Below are 23,889 nucleotides of genomic sequence, written 5' to 3'. Positions count from 1 at the left end.
CTTACACTAACAGCATAAATGTAGGAAAGAAAGAAAGAAAGAAAGAAAGAAAGAAAGAAAGAAAGAAAGAAAGAAAGAAAGAAAGAAAGAAAGAAAGAAAGAAAGAAAGAAAGAAAGAACATCATATGTAAGTGAAGATGCAAGACATAATTACAATTTGTTCACTGTACCTGTACTCCCAAATTGCATTTTATCTTGTAGTCTGGAGTCTTATTCTAGTAAAAATGTCATGCAGGGGCAGTGAAAGAGGGAGTATCAGGGACTATAACTCCCCACACATGCACATTTTACCAGCTATAAAGGTAAGTGACTGGGCAGGGGACAGAGAAGAGCAGAGAGAAGTGAATGAGGGGTGTGTGTTTGGGCAGAAGAAACAGCACAAGGGTGGGGGTTCGGGGAGAAGGGGAAACACAAGGGCAAGGGCTCAGGGAGAAGAGGTGGTATGAGGGTGGGGTATCAGTAAAAATGGACAGAGCAGGCTGGGTATCAGGGAAAATGGATAATGGGGGGACAGGGCCTCGGGGTGGTGTGGCATGAGGCCACAGTTTGGGCACCAGCACCCCTCCCCCACCCCCCCCCCACACACACACACTTTTAAGGGGGTTCTTTTGCTTCTTATGTAATACGATCAGTCCTGGGGTAGATTCCCACCAATCTTTCAGTACTGAACAGAGAGAATTCCATCCACCCTAAAGTCTTCCCATCTTGGGCCCTGAATCTGAGGCAACAACCTGAGTTTGCTATCTGAACTCTGCCTCCCTCCCTAAAGGTATTTTCTCCCTCATGGTAAAAGCTCTTCTCTTCTCTGCTCTTCTCTTCTCACTCTCTCTCTCTCTCACACACACAAACACACCATCCATAGGATGAAAGACCCCACATTTCTAGGGGCCTTGCAGCAGCCACCCAAACTGTCCTATGGACAGGAGGTACATGGGATTAAAGGAGCAGCAGGGACCGCCTCCCTCTCACACACTCACCACATCGGTGGCGGGAGCAAGAGTGGCTATGCTCCACTGCACTGCCCCCTCTTGGCCCACTGTGCATGTCTTCTCAGTGGCAGCAAGAAGCAGAGAGCCCCACCCTCCCCTGGGGAACTCTGGTTCCTGCCACCCATAGAGAAGCAAGGTGCAGTAGTATTAGGAGGGCACAGCAGGCTGCTGGGCCGCATTGCTCAGGAAGGGAGTAAGGGGGAGGAGCAGGGCCAGCACTTAGTGGATGGGTAGAGCAAGATCAGGGGAGAGATGGGGCGTGCAGTGAGGAAGGGGGGAGGGAGTTATCCTGGGCCCTGGGCCTCAGACACTGGGGGACTTGCCCCAGGCCCTCGGATGGCCCTGCACACAGAGAGAGAGAGAGAGAGAGAGAGAAAGAAGCAACTCTAAATCTACAAATGATCAAAAACATATAATCTTTTTTCTCTCCAGAAAAAGGATAAATTAAATCCTTTAAACAGAATGGTACTGCAGTGACCACCATCTTGGCCAACACATCAGGGTCAGTGGAGCCTAGGCTCCATGCAGCGTTTCAATCTTTAAAATGAACAGAGCCCCTACAGGAGTCCAGGGTCAACGAAGGACTCAGAGTACTTGTACTTCTGTGAAAAGTGTGAGGGAGTGCTTTTTTTTCTGAGTGGTTGATTGATGGGAAGGCTTTGAGCCGGGCAACTGCTTCAAGTCATCAGCCTTATAAAAAAGCAACCTGTGGGAACTGAGTGAGCAGAGAACAGAAGGTAAGCAAACAGAGGGAGTTTGCCTGCGGGGATTTCCCAGACATGTTATGCCTGAGAGGCTTCTATGAGCAGTAAATACAAGATCTGCAGAGGCTCCTGCAAGAAAAACAATATGGATATTGAATGATCAGCTGTTGTGACCTGCAAAGGATGTGCCATGTTTGCCTTTCTCCCAGAGGATAGAAGTGACTTCATCTATACAAAGTGCAAGATGATCTCCATATTGGAAGAGAAAGTTAAAGGACTAGAGACCCAACTATCCATCCTGCAGCACATTATAAAAAATGAAGACTGTATGGATAGAAGTCAGCATTTAGTACTGAAGACACAGCAGACATCCTGAGGTCTCTTCCAACCCTAATTGTCTATGATTCTATGAAAAATACATACTTTAAACCAGTTTTTTTTGCCTCTCTAACAGAGCAGAAAGACAGTCCCCGTTTTTCATCCCTACCTCATCGTCAAACATTTATATTCTGTTCACCAGAACTAGACTCCCATTTGGAGATATTCAGTCCACTCCTCAGCTAGTAAAGTCAGAGTAGAGTAATTAAAACATTTCAACTCCTTTATGAAGAAGAAGTTTGATTTCACATATGTCCCAGCCTCAGATTAGAAATAATTTCTCAATTTCTCCTTTCAAAAGTAGGACAATTTGAATATTGCTAGGATGCTTTCCGGCCACTTCTTAAAATTCATATTTTTATATAATTTAAAGTAAACTCTGTCAATCTTAGATCTTCAAACTATGATACAATTTCTGCTTTGGAACACAGGATCAGAAGTATATTGCAAAATGATATTTAAATAAGCATTTTTCCTATATGTATTTCTACATTGTCTTGAAATATTATATTTAAAATCCATTAAAGTGTCACTTTGTAATTGTTAGGGAAATAAATGGTTATATAGGTCTAAAAAACTTTTTTTTAAATACTCAGTTTTCTTCTGTATTTTACTTTTCCTCATATTTAGTAATCCTAATGATAGTTTACAGTTCTCTTACTGCTTGGCTGCAGCAGGAATCTGGATGGACTTGGGAAGATCTTGAAAACGGCCTTTCAGTTCTTCAAGCTTTTGAAAGTGTTGCACTAATTTAGTAATGTTATTTGTTATGTCTTTATCAGCCAAAGGAAGTTGCCAGTCTGGAACAAGTTCATCTTCTCCTAGCTGAAACATAATTAAACACAGAAATATTCTATCTCTTAACATCTATTTGCAATAGAGGGAGAAAAAAGCATCTGTTATGAAATGTTTTTCCATAGCCATCAGCGAAAACAAAACTTTAGAATGCTAGCATTTTACATACTTGTTTATAGAACTTATACAGTAAGAAATAGCGGTGGTGGTTTGTTTTTTACAAGTGATGGTCAATGGTTTATTCACAGACCTAAGATGCTCAAAATGGATGAATTACTCTATTCTAATTATTTTCAACAAAAAAATTAATGAACTAGCCATGTCAGCTGAGTATATTCAATATCATTGCACATCTTGCTATGTATTATTGGCCATACAATACAAGGGAAGCAAGAGCTATAAGAAATTCAAAATGTTAATGTTTTCCTCTAGAAATTTTCAAAAGGAAAAGGATTCTAAAATGTTTTCATGGACAGTTATTCAAAATGTAATAAAGCACTTTCTTTAACAAAATACATTACCAAGTATAGCCCTGGGCAGTTGTTTTTGGTGGTTTGTTTTGCTAATTATTTTTAAGAGGAAGGTCAAAATATCTGACCGAATCAACAGTCATAATCTTAACTATAATGTATTTATCTATGGGTATGTCTACACTACCCCGCTAGTTTGAACTAGCGGGGTACTGTAGGCATACCGCACTTGCAAATGAAGCCCGGGATTTGAATTTCCCGGGCTTCATTTGCATAAACTGGGCGCCGCCATTTTTAAATCCCTGCTCGTTCAAACCCCGTGCCGCGCGGCTACACGCGGCACGAACTAGGTAGTTCGGATTAGGCTTCCTAGTCCGAACTACCATTACTCCTCATTCCACGAGGAGTAACGGTAGTTCGGACTAGGAAGCCTAGTCCGAACTACCTAGTTCGTGCCGCGTGTAGCCGCGCGGCACGGGGTTCGAACTAGCAGGGATTTAAAAATGGCGGCGCCCAGTTTATGCAAATGAAGCCTGGGAAATTCAAATCCCGGGCTTCATTTGCAAGTGCGGTATGCCTACATTACCCTCCTAGTTCGAACTAGGAGGGTAGTGTAGACATACCCTATGAGAGTTATGCAGATGTTTAAGATTCTCCCTATATCCTAGTTCTTTCTTAACAAAACTAAGCCAAAATTAAAAACAATAATAGATGTTAGATTTACCTCTTCCATCTGCTGGACTACCTTTCCAAACCACTTTAAGAGAAAAATATATAGATTATCAGACACTCACAATCAAAATACTACTTTTGAAAGCATGAAAATAATAAAAATACTGTATGTCAACACATAATCCTTACCTTCAGCAAAGATTCTAATATCTAGAAAGACAAAAATTAAGATTACTAAGAATTTTAAATGAATGTAGTATAATTAGAATTAAACTACTATAAGTATACCAAATATATGGTAATTTATTTTTAGATAAGATTACCTATTTGGAAAACAATCAACTCTTTGAGGCAGAATTAGTCATCATCATTTCTATACAAGGGAAAAACTAGCTTGATTTAAAATGTACTGCTTTAGTCTGACAGATTCAAATGCATATGGTAAACAATCCTTTTATTTAACCAACATGTTTAATACACATTTCAATATCCAACTTTTTGGCACCAAATGTTCAGTACTTCCTGTTTAGAGAGAAAAAATGGTCAAGTATAGACCTGGTATTCCATTCCTCTATAAAAAGTGGAAAGAGTCAAAAGAGAATACAGACAGTCCCCGGGTTACGTACAAGATAGGGACTGTAGGTTTGTTCTTAAGTTGAATTTGTATGTAAGTCGGAACTGGTACATATTGTAGGGGAAACTCTAGCCAAACATTTCTCCAGAGCTCAGTTTTATTCTCCCACACCTCACTTCCCTCAGTCCTTTATTCTCAAGCTGAGGTGTCTGCTGAGAAAAGCTGCTCCGCGTCTCCCTGGTCTGCTGGGGGGGGCGCTAGCTTCGTGTCTCCTTGGTCTGCTGGGGGGAAGCAGCTAGTGCGGAGTTGCCTCACCCCGTTTGTAAGTAGGGATCCGATGTAAGTCGGATCCATGTAACCCGGGGACTGCCTGTAATAAGTACTGCTGAAGCTGACAGGAGAACATTTAGCAAGAAGATTTAACAAATGGAAGAAAGAAATAAAAATGTTTAAGGTAATACCGCATACAGAATATTGAAAAATAAAGAGAGACAAAGAGAAGCAGTTCAGCCAAGGAAAAAGAATGTTTTTCTGATAAAGGAGATAAAGAGAAGAAGAGAAATGGCCTTGGGGGAAAAAATCCTAGAGGAGAATCAAATCCTATCACCAAGCAAAAAACCTTTAGTCTCTCAGCACTGACAAAGGGTGAAAATCACTCCTATGCAAAATCAACAAGGAATCCTGTGGCACTTGGAGCTGGTCTACACTTGACCAGGCAGGTTGGCTTAAGGTGCACCATCCAGCTATGCAAAATGGATTTGGTTAACCTTAATCCAAGCCACTGCAGCATCTACACTTTAGGAGGCCGACAACAGCACGTACTCCCGTCAGCTTCTCTTACTCCTCACAAAACGAGGCGTACAGAATACTGGTGGGAGCTACCCTCAATCTGGGGGTCTACACTAGATCCACTAAACCAAACTCTAGAAAATCAACCTCTTGGGAGTCTATCTTCTCTGTCGTGTAGACAAGCCCTTAGAAACGAATAAGCTTTTGTGAATAAAAGCAACTTCATCACACACAACTTGGAATGGAAGTTACAGAAGCAGGGGTATATATAAGGAAGAAGTTGCTTGAGTTAATTAGACTAATCAAGTCAGGGTGAGAGTGGACATGTGCAAAATATTCATTGAATATATTAAGATGTTCTGGACTCCCACACCAAGAACTTATTGTGATACTATTGTCCTCACCTTTTTTTAAAGGGGTTAATTTTAGCCCAGAACCTCAAGTAAGCAAAACAACTAAACTTCACAATCTCCCCTTACTCATTTGTTGCAACGCCACACAGAGCTTTTGTCAACAATGGACCCTGAAGAGTTGTCTGTTTAAATACATCCTTTCCTTTCTCCTGTTAAACCAGATTATCACTTTCTATTTTAAATTTTAAAATCCACTAGTGAACTGTACCCACTGCTCACTACGTTCACCAGCCTCCCTCTCAAACCTGATGATGTAATTCTGTCCCTCATCAGGAAAAACTTCTTTATATATAGAGAGAGAGATTTACCTTCTGGATTATCAGACACACGCTGTGTGATCGTGGATCCTCCCTACTATTACAATATTTCATATCGACTAACATTTCTTATTGTTTAATATTTGTTTCCAGTAATTCATTCATACTGTGCTAGACATCTCCAAGTGAAAAGGGAAACAGATTCAAACCAAAGTACACATTTTTCAAGTACAGTATTAATTACAAATAGCTAATAAAGATTAACATTTTAAAGATTTTTTCAATTCCCCAATCCTTCTCTTTAAAACAATAGAATTAACATTATGCTAATTAAATATTTATTTTAGTGTACATATAAACTACTTATACCTTAATATAACTCTCTAAAATCAGCTAACCAACTCCGAAATTCACTGACTCTTCTGATTTTAACATGTCAAAAATTTTAAAAAGTTACTAATATGTCCAGTAAAAGAAAGCTACTCATCTTGTGAAGTAACAACTGTTCTTGAGGTGTGTCCCCCTGGGAGTGCTCCACTGTAGGTGATGGGTCTTCCCCGGAGCCGCAGGTTCAGAGACTTTTTCATAGCAGTTGGGCCATGCATGCACAGTGAGCCTCTCGTGCTGCTGGCGGTTTGACAGATGAGTGCTGCCCGACCCCTTCCTTTCAGTTCCTTGTCTATCGCAGAGCCCCTGGACTCCAAGTAGGGGGGAAGAAGGGAGGGTCGTGGAGCACCTATGGGGACACACACCTCAAAGAAAAGTCGTTACTGCACAAGATGAGTAACTACCTTTTCTTCTTTAGTTGATGTGTCAACCGCCAATTGGGGCATAATGGCATAATATTTTGAGAACATATAGTCCGATGACCAGGTGACTGCCCAATAAATGTCTTTGAGAGGTACACCATTAAGGAATGTTGTGGATGTTGCTGTAACACAGGTGCTTTTGGTGCTGTTTTTAGCGGTTTGTTACCAATGAGTGGCACTGGGGAATGCAACCCACTATCAGCTTAGAAATGCGTTGTGTGGAAATTGGGTTGCCCCTGGAATAGTTCGCAATAGAGGCAAACAGACATGGGGACTTGCAAAACGTCTGAGTCCTATCGATGTAAAAAGCCAAAGCCCTTCTGACATCCAGGGTGTGAAGCATGGTGTGTGTAGGTGATGTATGTGGCTTCAGAAAGAACACAGGTAAGACTATGGGTTCATTAATGTGAAAGCAAGTGTTGACTTTCGGTATAAAGGCTGGATGTGGTCTCAAAGTCACTTTATCTTTAGCGAAGACCGTGTTTGGTGGACCCACCATTAGGGCTCCTAACTCGCTGATCCTCCTTGCGGACGTGATCACCACTAGAAAAAGCACCTTCATTGTGAGGAGCAATAGTGACATGGATTCAAAGGAGGGGTCTCATAAGGGTCTCCAGAACCAAATTCAGGACCCACGAGGACGTTGGTGTTCTATGAGGTGGGTAGAGGTTCTGGAGGCCTTTAAGGAATCTTTTTGTCACGGGATATACAAACACTGATGACCCTTCTATGTGGTCATGAAAGGCAGTAATGGCTGACAAGTGTACTTTTATGGAAGACATTGATAGGACTTCACTCTCTAAGCCATATAAGTACTCGAGTATCGTATGGATCAAGATTTGTCTGGATTGAGTTGTCTCTGACAATACCAGGATGCAAAGAGTCTCTATTTTTGCTGGTAAGTCGTTCTAGTGGTTTGCCTCCTGCTATGAAGGAGGATGTTTCTTACTTGATCCAAGCAGGCGACTTCCGCACCTCAGAACCACACAGGAGCCAGACATGGAGATGAAGGGTGTGTGGATCTGGGTGCAGTAGCTTGCCAGAGTTCTGGAAGAGAAAATTGCGTCACTGAGGGAGCGAGTGGGGTGGTTCGATGGACATGTACTGTAGATGTGGGAACCAGGTCTGTCTAGACCAGGATGGAGCCACTAGAATGACTCAGGCTGTATCCAGATAGATCTTGTACAGGATTCTGGGGATTAGTATTATTGACAGGAAAGCATAGTAAATCGGTTCATCCCGTGGGATCTGGAATGTGTTTCCCTTGGATCCCTTCCCCAGTCCCGCCCGGGAGCAAAAACGAGGGCACTTGGCATTTCTTACGGTTGCAAAAAGGTCTGTTGTAGGATGGCCCCACCTGCGAAAGATAGAATCTAACACCTGTGGGTGGAGTTCCCACTTGTGATCCATGGCAAAGTTGCAGTTCAAAGCATCTGTCAAGGTGTTGTTGTTTCCTGGTAAGTATGCTGCTTTTAGTGTGACCCCATATTGGATATACCAGTTTCAAAGACCTCTGCACAGAGAGATCGAGAATGTGCTCCTCCCTGTCTGTTGATGTAGAACATGGTGGTCATGTTGCCTGTAAGAATATGGACGGTTCTGGACTAATGGTTCTGGCACCCCTCGAGTAGATTGCTGGGGAATGTCCACCATCTTAGAGATTCCAGGATGTGTCTGGGTATAACAACTGCCTTGTGCAGAGAATGCCATGATGGTGTATAGACTGACATTAGCCAGTGCTGCAGGGCTCGGAAGTGTAAGGGCGCATATTGGACCACATAGGTGGTGGCTGCCATATGGCCCATGAGCTGAAGGCAGGTATGCACCGTCGTATTGGGGCTGATGAGTAGTGTAGTGACAATGTTGTGTAACATATCGAATCTTTGCCATGGCAGATATGTCCTGGCTGATATGGAGTCAAGTGGCGCCCCTATGAATTCCAAGTCTTGAACTGTATTGAGAGTCAACTTCTGCTCGTTTATTAATAGACCTAAGCAGCTGAAAAGTCGTTTGGTCTTTAGTATCATATTCTCAATTTCCATTCTGGAATGGCCCTTTATTAGACAGTCATCTGGGTATGGGAAGGTGACGACCCCCTGATGCCAAAGATATGCTACGACCACCACTAGGACCTTTGAGAAGACTCGTGGAGCCGAAGAAAGGCCGAAAGGTAGGACTTTGTATTGGAAATGCGCATTCCCTACCATGAATCTCCGATACGTCCTGCCCACAGACACTATCACAATGTGAAAATATGAGTCGTGTAGGCCAAGGGCTGTGAACCAGTCCCCTCTGTCCAGTGCTAGTATGATTGAAGCCAGTATGACCATCTTGAATCGCTGCTTTCGCAGGAACTTGTTTAGTTTGCAGAGGTCTAGGATCAGTCTCCAGCCCCCTGTGCATTTCTGGGTTAGGAAATAAGTTGAGTACAACCCCCTACTGCCTCTATAGCCTCTAGATAGAAAAGTCGATTGATTTCTTGCTTGAGAGGTATCTCATGAGAGGGGTCCCTGAAGAGGGACGGGGTAGGAGGAAGGGTAGGAAAGAGGGAAATGAATAGAATTGAGTATCCCATTCGGATGAGTTCCATGACCCGCTGGTCAGAAGTTATGGAGGCCCAGCAATGAAGGAATGGGTGTAATTTGTGGTCGAATAGATGTTTCTGGCTTTGTTGCACTGGATGGTTAGGGAAGTCAGGCAGGCCCTCAACCAATGTTTCAAATTTGCTGCTTAGGGGCCTGGTCACCAGAGGAACATGGTTGTTGTTTGTGGTTCCTCTGGGTGCGCTGTCTGGAGTGATTGTATTCATATGATCTATATTGAGTACGGTTATAGTATGAGTCCCAGTTTTTATTGTAGGGGGGTATAATGCCTGCGCTTGTATGATGGTGTGTACATGACTAGGATATGCAACATGGTACGCAAATTTTTACTGCTGTGCAGGATCTCATCAGTGTTGGTCGCAAAAAGCTAGTGCTTATCAAAGGGGGTTTGTGCTTATCAAAATAATTCCTGCTGGCCTTCTTGCAATTTGGCTGGGCCAATGCCAGTGTTTACCAGATATCCTTGGAAAACCTCTATAATCGCCTCCTTTATGGGCAACGTGATTCTGTCTGTGATGACGGGCAAATATTCTTTAGGAGATGGTGTTGTTTCTCCTTGACCTCCTGTAATTTTATTTCTTGGGTAGCAGTGACCCTTTTAAAAAGATCCTGAAACTGCTTCAGGCCCACTGTGGTATGTTCATCATCAGGGGCTATAGCCTCCTCAGGAGGGGAAAAAGAGTTGCCCTGTAGTGACTGCGCAAGCCGAGTGTCATCCTGATCATCAAGTAATTGATCGTCATCCTCTTCTGAGTCCGGTATGGTCCCCAGGGTATGGGATGGTGAGACTGGAGGTAGCCTTTTCGGTGAGGGTGGTGGGCTAGCACAGTGGTACTTGGGCAGTGCCCAATAATCCCAGGGTGCCCAGTGCAGTGGGCAATGTGGAGGCGGGTAGTACCAGTTTGGATGCCACAGAGGATGGTATGGGGCATGCTGTATAGCGATGCCCTTGCTGACGTGGTGGGAGACAAATGCTACAAGGAGAATGCACTCCTCTGGTTGTAGTTGGCCACCTTTATGTGCCCGTGCCCGTAGCGTGGCGATGAGTATAATGGGTACGGTGCTGAGGACTGCTCCCTTGATGGGAGTGAAGAGGGTTGTCTGTGCTCACTGGCACTCTCCCTAAATTCCTTGTTGTTCATCAGCATTTCTTTAGACCCCGTCTGGTCAGCCTGCAAGCTGACAGCAGCCTGCACCGGGAGAGGCATCTGGAGAAGTTGCTGCGCTGAGCGGTAGTGTCAAAGATTTATGGAGCCATTTCTTAAACCCCTGCAAGCCAGGCATATTGGAAGCCATTGGTACTCAGGGCTGAGAGCGGGGGGGGGGGGGGGGTTCTTATTTCAAACGTCATCTAGCTTGTGTATAAAGGCTGCCATTTTATGAGGTCTCTATTTTTCCCCCATCTTTCTTCTTTCTTCTTCTTCTTCCTCTGTCCTTTGTTTGTTTGTTTGTTTGTTTGTTTGTTTGTTTGTTTTAAGAGTGTAGCTGGCGGGGGTAGAGAGAAGCCGCAGAGGCATAGCAGCAGGGAACAGCATATTCCCCAGTGTTTTTGGTTTTTGATTTCTTTTGAAGTAGGAAGAATGTAACAAGATGATTTGTAATTGATTGAGGTCAAACGGTGATGAAGAGAGTGAGAATTTTCCTGTGAGGAGACAAGTGCCTGAAGCAGCAGGGGAGCTCCATCCTCCACCAAGGGCGGTAGAAGAGGAACTGAGGGGAGGAGGTCGGTCCGTGCTCAACTGTCAAGCCGCCAGCAGTGCAAGATGCTTGTTGCACATGGGCAGCCCGACTGCTAACTGCTATGAAAAAGTCTCCGATCCTGTGGCTCCAGGGAAGACTCGTCACCTACAGTGAAGCACCCACGGGGACATCACCCAAAGAAGAACTGTTGTTCTTTGAAATGGTTTGCACATTCCCACTCTGCACTTGGTATCTGTGTACCACAAGCATGACCATTACAAATTCATTTTCTAATACCTCAGTAGTACACACTGGATGGCTCAAGCTTCTTCTGTTCCTGCACACCACTGCATGCAAGTATGAAGGTTAGAGGTAGCCCCAGTGTCCACAGTTCCTTCTTGTCAGAAGGGTTTTAGAATGTGTCTTTTGGTAGAATGCAGGCAAATAAGTTGGCTGGCTAATATGGAAAGATGACAATACCTTTGGGATGAACCTCAAATAAGGATGCAAGTAGAACTTGCCTATAAAACAGGGATGGGGAACCTTTTTAGAGTCAAGAGCCACTAATCCACAGAAAAATCAGTTGGGTGCTGCACACAAGTGAGAAGCAAAAAAACCCCATCACTCCTCTTTTTTGGTGCCTTTTTAACATGAGGAGAGCGTTGATGCTCAACAAGATCCACAAAGGGTTCCATGCTTATACACCCATGCAGCAGTGTGATGCTGTTACACAAAAAGCAAACATGATTCTGGGATGCATTAACAGGTATGTTGTGAGCAAGACACGAGAAGTCATTCTTCTGTTCTACTCTGCGCTGGTTAGGCCTCAGTTGGAGTATTGTGTTCAGTTCTGGGCACCGCATTTCAAGAAAGATGTGGAGAAACTGGAGAGGGTCCAGAGAAGAGCAACAAGAATGATTAAAGGTCTAGAGAACATGACCTATGAAGGAAGGCTGACAGAATTGGGTTTGTTTAGTTTAGAAAAGAGAAGACTGAGGGGGGACATGATAGCCGTTTTCAGGTATCTAAAAGGGTGTCATAAGGAAGAGGGAGAAAACTTGTTCATCTTGGCCTCTAAGGATAGAACAAGAAGCAATGGGCTTAAACTGCAGAAAGGGAGGTTTAGGTTGGACATTAGGAAAAAGTTCCTGTCAGGGTAATTAAACACTGGAATAAATTGCCCAGGGAGGTTGTAGAATCCCCATCTCTGGAGATATTTAAGAGTAGGTTAGATAAATGTCTATCAGGGATGGTCTAGACAGTATTTGGTCCTGCCATGGGGGCACGGGACTAGACTTGATGACCTCTCGAGGTCCCTTCCTGTCCTAGTATTCTATGATTCTATGATAACCAACGTAAAAAAGGGTGCGAAAAGACTATTTGCCATTGTTGTCAAGCAGGAGTGAAGATGGAAGGCAGTGCATTATGGGACATTGACTACATGTATCCAGAACCACCTGTTGCTAGTGCAGGCACTGTGGGATAGCTACCCACAGTGCATTCCTCTCGAAGTCAATGGTAGCCAACCTACTGGGGATGTGCTACTTCAAACAACATCGAATTCTTGCACAAAGTGGAGACATGCACCTTTAACTTTACAAAACTGAGTGCTAAAAAATCAACCTTCATAAATTCGATCTTATCTCTCAGTGTAGATGTGGCCTGAATTTAAAGCCTATGGCAGTCATAAAAAGGAAAGGAATCATGAGTTCTCATATATACCCATATTAATTATCCACACATGTGTGAGAAGAGTAATAACTGCTTTCTAAATAGTTACCTGATTGCAGAATGAGAATTGTACAGACCTCTTGATTGCACACCTATAAAGACAATTCTCAAAAAGCAAACCAATGAAAAATTCAAAAAGTTTATATCCATTCCCTTTCTTTTCTAAGCTTAACATTACATACTTGCTTTTCTTCCTCACATGCTGTTTCTAGTTGTGTTGCAACTGATGAAAAATATAACAGGAATGTAGTCATATCCTTAACACTTTCCTTTTAAAGAGAAAAGAAAAAAAAATACACAATCCATTCATATTCTGCTGAAATTCTGTATACTGTGATATTTTGTCTTAAAAACCTTTAAAATATGACAAAAAATGGACCTGGGTTAAATGAACCAATTACATTCTAGTTTAATCATGGAAGTGTTTATAAAGTCATTTAATGTACATTTTAGGTTGCATTAAGATTATTAAAATAGAAATATTTTAACACTTTTTGCATTACAATATTTCACTGTACAAGTTGAATAAAAATAAACACAGTAGTTAACTTCACAGTCTGCATACTGACAGAACTATCATAATGTTGGGTCTGAGTTTTCAACACTAAGAAATTACTTAACTTACAGAACTCTATTCCAATTGGAATTTTTTAAATTATTAGAGCATTTAAAATCCTAATATGATTTTATTTTAAGAAAAACTTGTTTTGAGGTATAACCTATTTGATAGTAATGTCACTTTATGCTAAAAAAAAATTAAACAAATACTCCCTTGCTATTACACCTTGATATTGCAGTTGATTTAAAATACTGTAGAATCTTACATATGATGATAAATCAGCCTAATCTATTGGTGGTGGTACTTTAAGTAAGGGATTCTGAACACATGCATTACATTCAAATACCTGTCCAGTGCAGTTATTTTAAAATGTTTAAAAAATGAAAAAAGGTGTACTTATTTAAGGCTGAAACAATGAAAATATTTGTTTCAATTATAATCTGTAAAGGAGGGGTGGCCAACCTAAACCTGAGAAGGAGCCAGAATTTGCCAATGCACATTGCCAAAGAGCAACAGTTATATATCACCAGCCCTGATCATCTCTCCACCACCACTCTCAGCCCATCCCACCCACTGGCAGCCCCACCAGTCAGTGCCTCCTCCTTTTCCTTCTGCCCACTGTGATCAGCTCTTTCTCAGTGGGAGACACTGAAGGGGGGAAGCATGGGTGTGACAGGCTCAGTGGAGAGTGTGGGAAGTGGCAGGATCCTAGGGGGAAAGAACCTAAGGCAGAACTAGGGATTGAACAGTGAGTACCCTCCAGCCTAGTGGAAAGTTGGCACTTGTAGCTCCAGCCCTGGATATGGTACCTACACAAGGAGACACACATTCACTTCTGAAGAGTCACCCCTTTAATCTACAATTATAATCTCTAAAATTTACCTCAGTCATTGTGTGGTTAAAGCCTGTCTATACACAAAAGTTGTACTATTTTACTGTACTGATATACTTAAACTTAAAAACCAAAAACTGGTCTGGTAGCACTTCATAGACTAACAAAACATATAGATGGTATCATGAGCTTTCGTGGGCACAGCCCACTTCTTCAGATGACCGAAGTTTTGAGTTTAGGATGTGCAGACCCAAATTAAAAAGGGGAGAAGGAAGGGGGGGGGGGGGGAACAAGGAGCAGAGGTTATGAAAATATGAAAGGGAAAAACAGGAAGGCAGAATAGGCCATCAGTAAGCACCTGAAGATTGGACAGCTAAAACGAAGCAGATAAAGATCAAAGTCAATAGATAGGGAGGGTACTAATCAGGGCTGGCCTTACCATGAGGCGAACTGAGGCGGCCGCCTCAGGTGCCAGACTGTGGGGGGGCACCACTAGGACCCAGAGTGTAGAAAATTGTGTCTGCTGCTGGTGCATATGTATTCTCTCTGCTCTTGATGCACAGAGATGCTGGAGGAAGGAGGGCACAAGAGACATAACAGGCAGGCAGGAGTGGCCTGAGGCAGGCTGCGGTAGCTGGCGCCTGAGGCGGAAGGCGCGATCAGTGCCCCCACCTTCACAGCCGTCAATGGCCGTGACATCATCATCGGGTGCCCGGGCCAGCAGCGCCCTAGGCAACTGCCTAGTTTGCCTAGGCTCACGGGCCACCCCTGCAGGCAGGCATGAGAAAAGGTGAAAGGGAATAACAGAAAGCAACAGGAGTTACAGCGAAACAGAGGAGGAGGAGCCTCTTATGTATCTCCCTAGCACCCCCAGGAGCCTGGACTGATTAACACGAGCTTCTCAGGGAGCTTCCTGTTTCCTGCTGCTTCCCTGAACCCACTTGAGGAGAACAGGCAGTCAACTGAAGTAGTAGGAGCCAGTTAGGCCCTTAAGACGCTGATATCGTCCCTTACTCAGGCCCTGCTACCTGCCTGCTTATCTGTCCCCTTCAATTGAGTGTTGAGAGCCACTTTAGCTGGCACAGAACAGCAGTCATGAGTGAAAGAAGAAAACGCCCCTCTGGAGCAACGTTCAGAAAAAGAAAGCAAGCAAAGGAAGCTTTTCTATCTAAGCAGGAAGGAGCTCTCCTGAGATACATAGACACAACTGTTCACCATGAGCCTTCCAGCCCCAGTGAGGATGTGAGTGGTGAGGAGATGCCTGATCTTCCAGTTAGTCAGAGTGCAGGTGACCTGGCAGCTACTGCAGCATCCATATCTCCATCTCAAATTGATGTAACCATGCACATTCCTGAAGAAAAGTGTAGATCGGAGAAGACTGTGCAAGAAACAGCTGCTGCTGAGTTCCTTAAGTCTGGATGATCCAGGACTGTGGACCCACTTGAGTAGTAGCCTAAAGGACTTCCTTGTACTGCATGGGCCACAGCAAGTGAAAAACTTCATGTTCCCCAAAGACAATGAAAATAGAAACTTCCATCCAACGCATTACTGGCGTGAAATCACCAATGGTGACAAACTGAAGAGGCCATTGCTTATGTACTCAAAAAAGCAGAATACTGCATACTATTTTTGTTGCAAACTCTTCCAGTCTAATGTTCCAGCCACATTGGATTCTACAGGAACAAAGGACTGGAAAAATCTGGCTAGAAATCTGGCATGCCATGATAAGGCAGCAAATCACCAGAGAGCATTCCATGAGTGGAAAGAGCTTGAGATGAGACTAAGATTAAAGGCCACCATAGATGATCAGCATCAAGAGAAGACTGCATCAGAGTCTCTTTACTGGCAAAATGTTTTGAAAAAGCTCACTGCCATTGTGAGAATGCTTGCTACCCAAAACCTAGCACTGAATGGCACTTCGGATCAGCTGTATGTGCCAAACAATGGAAACTTCCTTAAAATTGTGGAGCTGACGGCTGAGTTTGATGCTGTACTCCAGGAGCGTCTAAGAAGAGTCACTACCCAAGAAATGTACACACACCACTACCTTGGAAAAACAATTTAAAATGAAATCATACAGTTACTGGCAACAAAAGTCAAATAGAAGATTATGGCAGATCTGAAGTCAACAAGATATTACTCTGTTATTCTGGACTGCACACCTGACATCAGACATAAGGAACAAATGACTTTAATGGTACATTATGTAACAAAAACAGAACCTACTGACAGGGATTTTGAGAAATCAAATTTTTGAATTGCTCCGCTCCAGCACAAATAGTGACTACTCCAGTTTCGCTCCAACTCTGCTCCGCACTCTGACTCAAATTAATTTTTAAGTAAATAAAAAAGTGCATACTGTAATTTTGAAAAAACATTATTTTTCTTCAGTTTTAAAACAATTTAAATGTCATCAACAATAATACAAACTAGAATCATTCATAATTCAATCTGTAAAAAATTATTGCAGCAATCAAGTCATATTTCATAGCTTGCTGCAGATCATTTAAAATTCACTTTAAAGCTGAAAACAGTCGCTCTACACTAGCTTGCGTAGTTGGCATGCTCGAAGCAATTCTATAGGCAGCCTGAATGCGGCGAGGGTAGCTGTGAATGGCCTCAAAAACAGACTTAACTTTTAGCCTACCAATAGACTCCATCGCCTCACAATCTTCTCAAAAGTTTCTCTCAAATAATGATTCATTACAATTATGAATCGCAGAAACTCGTCGGCATCTTTCTTATTTATCCAATTCCTTCTCGAAGTCGTCATCTTCTGAAGAATTGGTGCTTGAATTATCTCCATTTCCCTGTGATGGTTGAAGATGTCTCAGGGATGGATGCTCAAACAAGTTCAGAGTGGAGACGGAAGTTTGAGAACAGCCTGCTATTTCTGAAGGATCTGAACTTTCCGAAACCGCAAATTTGATTGTTGACGACTCCTTTTGTTGTGTTTTGTTTTCTTTAACCTCTTTCGCCGAGTTCAAATATAGCAATAGATTTTGTTTTTCGAGTCGTCGAGCAATATCAAGGAGCCCTTCCTTTGCCTTTGGTATTTCCTTTGAGGTAAGAAGAATCCGATACCGTGGGTCAACATAAACTCCAGCAAGGAAATGAATATTGTCAAAAAGCTTCTCTTCATGTTTCTGCATGGAGGATAGAATTCCTTCTGCAATTTGTCCACCATTTTCTTGCAAGAATTTTGACAGTTTTCACCATTCCTTCATTAAAACTCCCGGGGTTATATCGACAGCTTGAAGATTCACGGTTGTTTGGTTTAGCTTTGCCAAGAGGTCTTGCAGGTTCTTCACTTCGTCCCATTCAGCTTTTTTTAACTTGAGTTCTCTTGTTCCAGCAGCAGTCACTTCTTCACAATAAGATTGAAAAACAAGAAGCCGATCAATCATCACAGATGTTGAACCCCAGCGAGTCACAGTATCCAATGATTGAGTTACCCTATGTAGATCAAGCAGTACAATTCGAATACTTGGGGTTCGTGGTTTGACAACGACTTGTCGAATTTTTGCCAGAAATTTATTCGCATGTTCTTTGTTCAGTCCATCCCAGACTGCCAACTGAAGAGTGTGAATACCACACCTCATCAGTTAGACTTTTGAGTCGTCCTCATGAAGCCATGTTGGAAGTATGAGGCTAGGATCATTAACCCATTGCGCAGCAGCATCCATGTTGGGTTCGATTTCATCCATTCCTTTAGTTCCTTCATCAGGAAAAATAGCTTCAGTTCTGTCCACATCCCTGTTCTCAGAGGTAGAAATGGTTTCGTTGTCCTCGCTAAAATTTTTGATGGCACACGCAGATGCTCAGCACTTTCATTTCACTGATCCCAAATTTTTCTTAAATAGCTTTTACTTGACTTTTCATGTAGGAAGAACTGTGACACCCTTCAGTGTCGATTATGTCCAAGGTTTTTACCACAGCTTTATCTTTTCCTTCTTTGAAGTACTGAGCATTCATTGCAAGGAAATTTTATGTTTCCACGGGTTGCCGCATCCATTTTCAGGTAGCACAATTTTTGCTTCAAAGCTTTCTTGAGTTCTTCATGACCAGACTCAGTTGTGCTGACAACTAAATGACGACCCGCATCGTGCCCCGCCAAAACACTAAGCTGCTGACCCATTTCACCTGCAATTTTTTGGAATCCTTTGTTCTTTAGGCTGAAGGTAGTGAAAGGTGTTGAACTCAAGCAAACCATTTCCATCAGCCCTTCACGGAAAGTACTGGCAGGAGCCAGACCATGCGCATGAGAGAAAGGGTGTGAATGTCGCAAGATGCTGACCGCACATGCATGGTCCAGCTGACTACTGCTGTTGAAGACTCTGATCTGCAGTGCTGGGATGAGCCCGACACCCACAGGGACATCACTCGAAGAAGAAGTGAGCATTCTTGACGACTACACTGCAGGAGGCCATGTTTCCAAACAAACGGAGATAGTCATAAACAGTATACTGCAGGACTGCCTGCAGATTGTTTTCCAGGGACCTGATGTTGTTGAATCTTTCTCATAGAAGAAAAATGGTTGCCATTGTTGCATCTAATTGTGCTTCTATGAATTGCAGCCTTTGAGTAGGGATGAATATGGATTTGATTTTGTTGATTTGTAAGCCAAGGTATTAGAAACAGAAGATGGTTATAATAGTGCTTTGTTGGGAGTCCTGAAGGAAAGGTTCTTGAGGAGGCAGTCATCCAGATACTGAAAAATAATAACGTCTTTCTTTCTCAGAAGAGTAGTAACAACTGCCAACATCTTGGAAAAGACTATGTATGGGTGGTGTGGAGAAGCCAAAAAGTAGGACTCTGTACTGGTAGTGATTGTGACCCAGGAATCTGAAGAAAATGTCTGTGAGCTGGATGTAGAGTCACATGGAAATGTGTGTCTTGCAGGTCAAGGGATAAAAACCAGTCCCCCTCTCCAGTACTGAAATAATGGTTAATAGGGTCACCATTTTGAATCTCTGTTTTTTACATATTTGTTAAGAGCTCTGAGATGAAGAATAGGGTGCCATCCCCCATTTTTCTTCTCTGTGAGAAAACTGGGAAAAGAATCCCTTTCCTTTACATTAGGCAGGTAAGGATTCAATGGCTCCAAGTGGAGGAGACATTGTACCACCTGGAGGATCAATTGTTCGTGAGAATGGTCCCTGAAGAGGATGGGGTGGGAGTTGGGTGGGGATATTGAAATAAAAGGGGTAGTACAGCCTAATTTAATAGTTTGCAAAGCCCATTGATTCAAAGTGATGCCATGCCAGTTGTTATCAAAAGGAAGGCGATGGTGACCAAATATTTTAGGAGGTATTGTAGTAACTGGAGGAGGTTAAAGGTTTTCCAAGCTCTTGACCACTGCCTCAAATCTGTTTATTGGGCTGGAGGGATGAGGCATGGTAGGCATTGGGAGGACAACTGCACTGAGATCTGGGTCTGCTATGCTGCGATTGGTGGTCAAAAGGCCTACAGGGTTGCTGAGAGTAAGCCAGATAATGTAGTCTTGGGTATGGTTGATATCTTTATTGTTGTCTTCTAAGTGCCGGTGGGCTGATGCCTAGAGATCAGAAAGTAGCCCTGGAGTCCTTCATAGTATGGAGAACATCAGTGGTCGTGGTGGTAAAGAGTTTTTCTCCCTCAAATGGGAGGTCCTCAACAGTGGACTGTATCTCCCATGAGAAAGAAGTTAAACTAAGAGGCCCATCGCATTATTATTGCAGTAACAGTGGACCTTTACTAAGGAGGGATGTGTAATTGGCTACTCTAAATTATAGTGTAAAATAGGCATAAACTTTATGACTGAAAAGGTCTAATATTTTACTATTTCAATCAGAAGGAACAGAATGGAAATGCTGCTATTCTTTTGTTGAGCAGCTTCTACAGCCAGGGAGTTTGGAGCTGGATGTTTAAAGAGGAAATCGGAACCTTTAAGAGGAACATAGTATTTCCTTTCTGCTCTTTTACAGGTGAAAGTTATGGTAGCTAGAGTCTGCCAGATGGTTTGGGCAAGGTTCATTACAGAAGGATTGATAGGAAGTGCAATCTTAAATGATGATGCCAATTGGAGAATATCAGTAAGTTCATGTTGGATTTCTGCTACCTCTTCTAGAGTGATGTTGAGCTCTGTAGCTATCCTCTTAAAGAGCTCCTGAAAATTGGTGAAATTGTCTGCTGTATAGGAGGAGGAGGCATAATGGCCTCATTTGGTGAAAAGCACAAAGTGGAATTATCTGGCGAGACATCTGGAGCAGGTATTTCTGTTTGAGGTGGTGTGGGATCGTCCTGTCCCTCTGTCAACTGTGAGTTTTATGGTGCTGGGAGAGAATTGCTACAAGTTATGGTGATGCTTTTTAGATAGCCATCTATGATGAGGTGCTCATGGGATCCAGTACTGCCAGTGGCTGGGCAAGACATATGGGGTCCCATCCATGGGGGACCATACCACGTAGAAAAATCTCTGGTGTAAGATAACCAGGAGAATGGATGAGTGAGAGGGGAATGATAAGGTGAAAAAGCTATCTCCAGGTGTTCTTCATCATCACTGGAAGGAGCATTTGGAGATAAGTTATGGTATGGTACCAATGCGCCTGGAGAGATATTGGTGCCAAGGAATGGTGAATTCAGTGTTGGCAATACCAGAGGATCGCTATGGTGCTCAAAACACAGTATTGCTGTAGACAGACAGTGCAGTGGTCTGTGATGCCAGCATAGATGGTAGAGCTGGAATGTCAGTGCCATCATACGGCAGTGCCATAATGGTGGACAGCTTTAGAGTTACCAGTGGCGCTACTGGCTCACTGCTTTTGGTACAGGATGGTGCCAGTGAGAGAGAGACAGGCAACTTCAAGCCTACTGCATCAGCACCTGGGCAGTGTGAACCCACAGAATGAGGTACAGGTGTGCCAGAGACCTTTGGTGCATCATAGGTGATTAAGGTCTCCGTTGTTGGGGTGGTGGGCAACCTGAAATAGCCAAAGGGTGCCAAACTGTCAGGAGAGCGCTCTGAGGTGAAGAAGCCGAGCGCTTTTTTGAACTCTTCTTGTGGGTCAAAGACTAAGGAATAGATTGGGCCATAGAAGGTTCAGGGCCTGGAACTGAGGCAGGGCATAGGGACTACTCCAGCAGGATCATTTTAAATCTTAAGTCCCTGTCTTTTCATGACCTCGTCTTCAGCTTGCTCCAATGAACACATTTTTGGGGAAGATGGGTGTGACGGCGCAGTCAGGGTTCCCCCGTTCCTGCACGCCCGTAGCAGCAAGAACAGACTCCACCAGCCGGTAGAATAAAGGGGATTTATTGCTTCTAAAGGATACAGCACAGTATAGATGTGATGTGTTTACAGGAGTCTGGGTGAGGATACCTCAGACCTCTTGAGATGGGGTCCCTAGGCCCCTGGATTCCAGGCCTCTCCTTAGACTGGTTCCTCCATGATATACCTCTATCATATCCCCCCTCAGTCTCCTCTTTTCTAAATTGATACGTCCCAGTTGTTTTAACCTCTCTTCATATGGGACCCATTCCAAACCCCTAATCATTTCAGTTGCCCTTTTCTGAACCCTTTCCAAGGCCAAAATATCTTTTTTGAGGTGAGGAGACCACATCTGTACGCAGTATTCAGGATGTGGGCGTATCATAGTTTTATACAGGGGCAATAAGATATTCTGGGTCTTATTTTCTATCCCTTTCCTAATAATTCCTAGCATCCTATTTGCCTTTTTGACTGCAGCTGCACACTGCGTGGAAGTTTTCAGAGAACTGTCCACGATAACTCCAAGATCTCTTTCCTGATTTGTCGTAGCCAAATTAGCCCCCATCATACTGTACATATAGTTGGGGTTATTTTTCCCGATGTGCATTACTTTACACTTATCCACATTAAATTTCATTTGCCATTTTGTTGCCCAATCACTCAGTTTGGTGAGATCTTCTTGGAGTCCCTCACAGTCTGCTTCTGTCTTGACTATCCTAAACAGTTTTATATCATCTGCAAACTTTACTACCTCACTGCTTACCCCTTTCTCCAGATCATTTATGAATAAGTTGAAAAGGATTGGTCCCAGGACTGACCCTTGGGGGACACCACTAGTTACCCCTCTCCAATCTGAAAATTTACCATTTATTCCTACCCTTTGTTTCCTGTCTTTTAACCAGTCTGAAGGCAAGAACTCTGTACTTAAAATGATCCAATGCTATCGTGAACCACAGAAAGCATCTGTGCGTCAGATGTATGATTATATGAAATTATGCATCTTGGACCTCAAGAACTGCAAATCAGTGTGGATATGTCTACATTACAAAGTTAATTCGAACTAACAGCTACACATGCAAACCGCTAGTTCGAACTTAATTCGAACTAGCGGAGCGCTTAATTCGAACTAGGTAAACCTCATTCTATGAGGACTAATGCCTAGTTCAAATTAAGTAGTTTGAATTAAGGACTGTGTAGCCACTTAATTCGAACTAGTTGGAGGCCAGCCCTTCCCAGCTTGCCCTGGTGACCACTCTGGGCCAAACCAGGAAAACTCTTCTGCCCCCTCCCAGCGCCAGAGCCCTTAAAGGGCTACGGTCTGGCTACGGTGCCCGTACCAGGTGCAAGCCTGCCAGCACCCGGCCAGCAGACCCCGCACCTGACACGGCATGAGCCAGACACCCGCTGCCACCCAGCCCTCCGCCTCTTCTCGGGACCAGGCTGGCGACTCCCAGGAGCCTGCCTGAGGCCGCAAGAGGCGGGCGCCCGCCTGGTCTAGTGAGGAGATCGTGGACCTCATCCAGGTTTGGGGGGAGGCCTCCAACATCCACGACCTCCACACTAGGCACAGGAAAGTGGCCATCTAGGGCAGTATAGCTGCCAGCCTGGCCACCAAAGGTCACATGCAAACCCAGGAGCAGGTTTGCATGAAAATCAAGGTGGTCCAGTGAGACCCCCGACCCTGAGCCCTGAGCTTAGAACATAAAAACATAAGAACGGCCGTACTGAGTCAGACCAAAGGTCCATCTAGCCCAGTAGCCTGTCTGCCGACAGCGGCCAACACCAGCTACCCCAGAGGGGATGGACCAAAGACAATGATCAAGCCATTTGTCTCGTACCATCTATCTCCAGCCTTCCACAGAGGCCAGGGACACCGTTCCTACCCCCTGGCTAATAGCACTCCATGGACCCAACCTCCATGAATTTATCTAGCTTCTCTTTAAATTCTGTTATAGTTCTAGCCTTCACAGCCTCATGTGGCAAGGAGTTACACAGGTTGACTATTTGCTTTGTGAAGAAGAACTTTCGCTTATGAGTTTGAAGCCTGCTACCCATTCATTTCATTTGGTGTCCTCTAGTCCTTCTATTATGGGAACTAATGAAGAACTTTTCTTTATGCACCCTCTCCACACCACTCATGATTTTATAGACATCTATCATATCCCCCCTCTGGGTATGTCTACACTACCCCCCTAGTTCGAACTAGCGGGGTAATGTAGGCATACCGCACTTGCAAATGAAGCCCGGGATTTGAATTTCCCGGGCTTCATTTGCATAAGCGGGGAGCCGCCATTTTTAAAACCCCGCTGGTTCGAACCCTGTGCAGCGCGGCTACACGGGGCTCGAACTAGGTAGTTCGGACTAGGATTCCTATTCCGAACTACC

At 43.6% G+C, this 23,889-nt stretch overlaps 1 protein-coding gene across 8 annotated transcripts in view; it reads right to left on the bottom strand.

The window, feature by feature from the left end:
- Window positions 1-23,889, bottom strand: part of CCDC7 (coiled-coil domain containing 7) — a 347,366-nt gene that overhangs the window by 302,055 nt on the left and 21,422 nt on the right. For 7 of the 8 annotated variants that reach the window (XM_075922671.1, XM_075922670.1, XM_075922665.1 and 4 more), the window contains 4 exons: window positions 13,047-13,133; window positions 4,198-4,218; window positions 4,061-4,093; window positions 2,733-2,896 (listed from right to left, as the gene is read on the bottom strand). In XM_075922671.1, coding sequence (XP_075778786.1) covers window positions 2,733-2,896; window positions 4,061-4,093; window positions 4,198-4,218; window positions 13,047-13,133 — 305 coding nt within the window. Of the gene's footprint in view, window positions 1-2,732; window positions 2,897-4,060; window positions 4,094-4,197; window positions 4,219-13,046; window positions 13,134-23,889 lie in introns of those variants that run through there. The other variant, XM_075922672.1, reaches the window with a different exon arrangement.

Source organism: Pelodiscus sinensis, chromosome 2 (assembly GCF_049634645.1).
Source record: "Pelodiscus sinensis isolate JC-2024 chromosome 2, ASM4963464v1, whole genome shotgun sequence".
NCBI lineage: Eukaryota > Metazoa > Chordata > Testudines > Trionychidae > Pelodiscus > Pelodiscus sinensis.
This window is presented reverse-complemented; position numbering and strand designations above follow the sequence as displayed.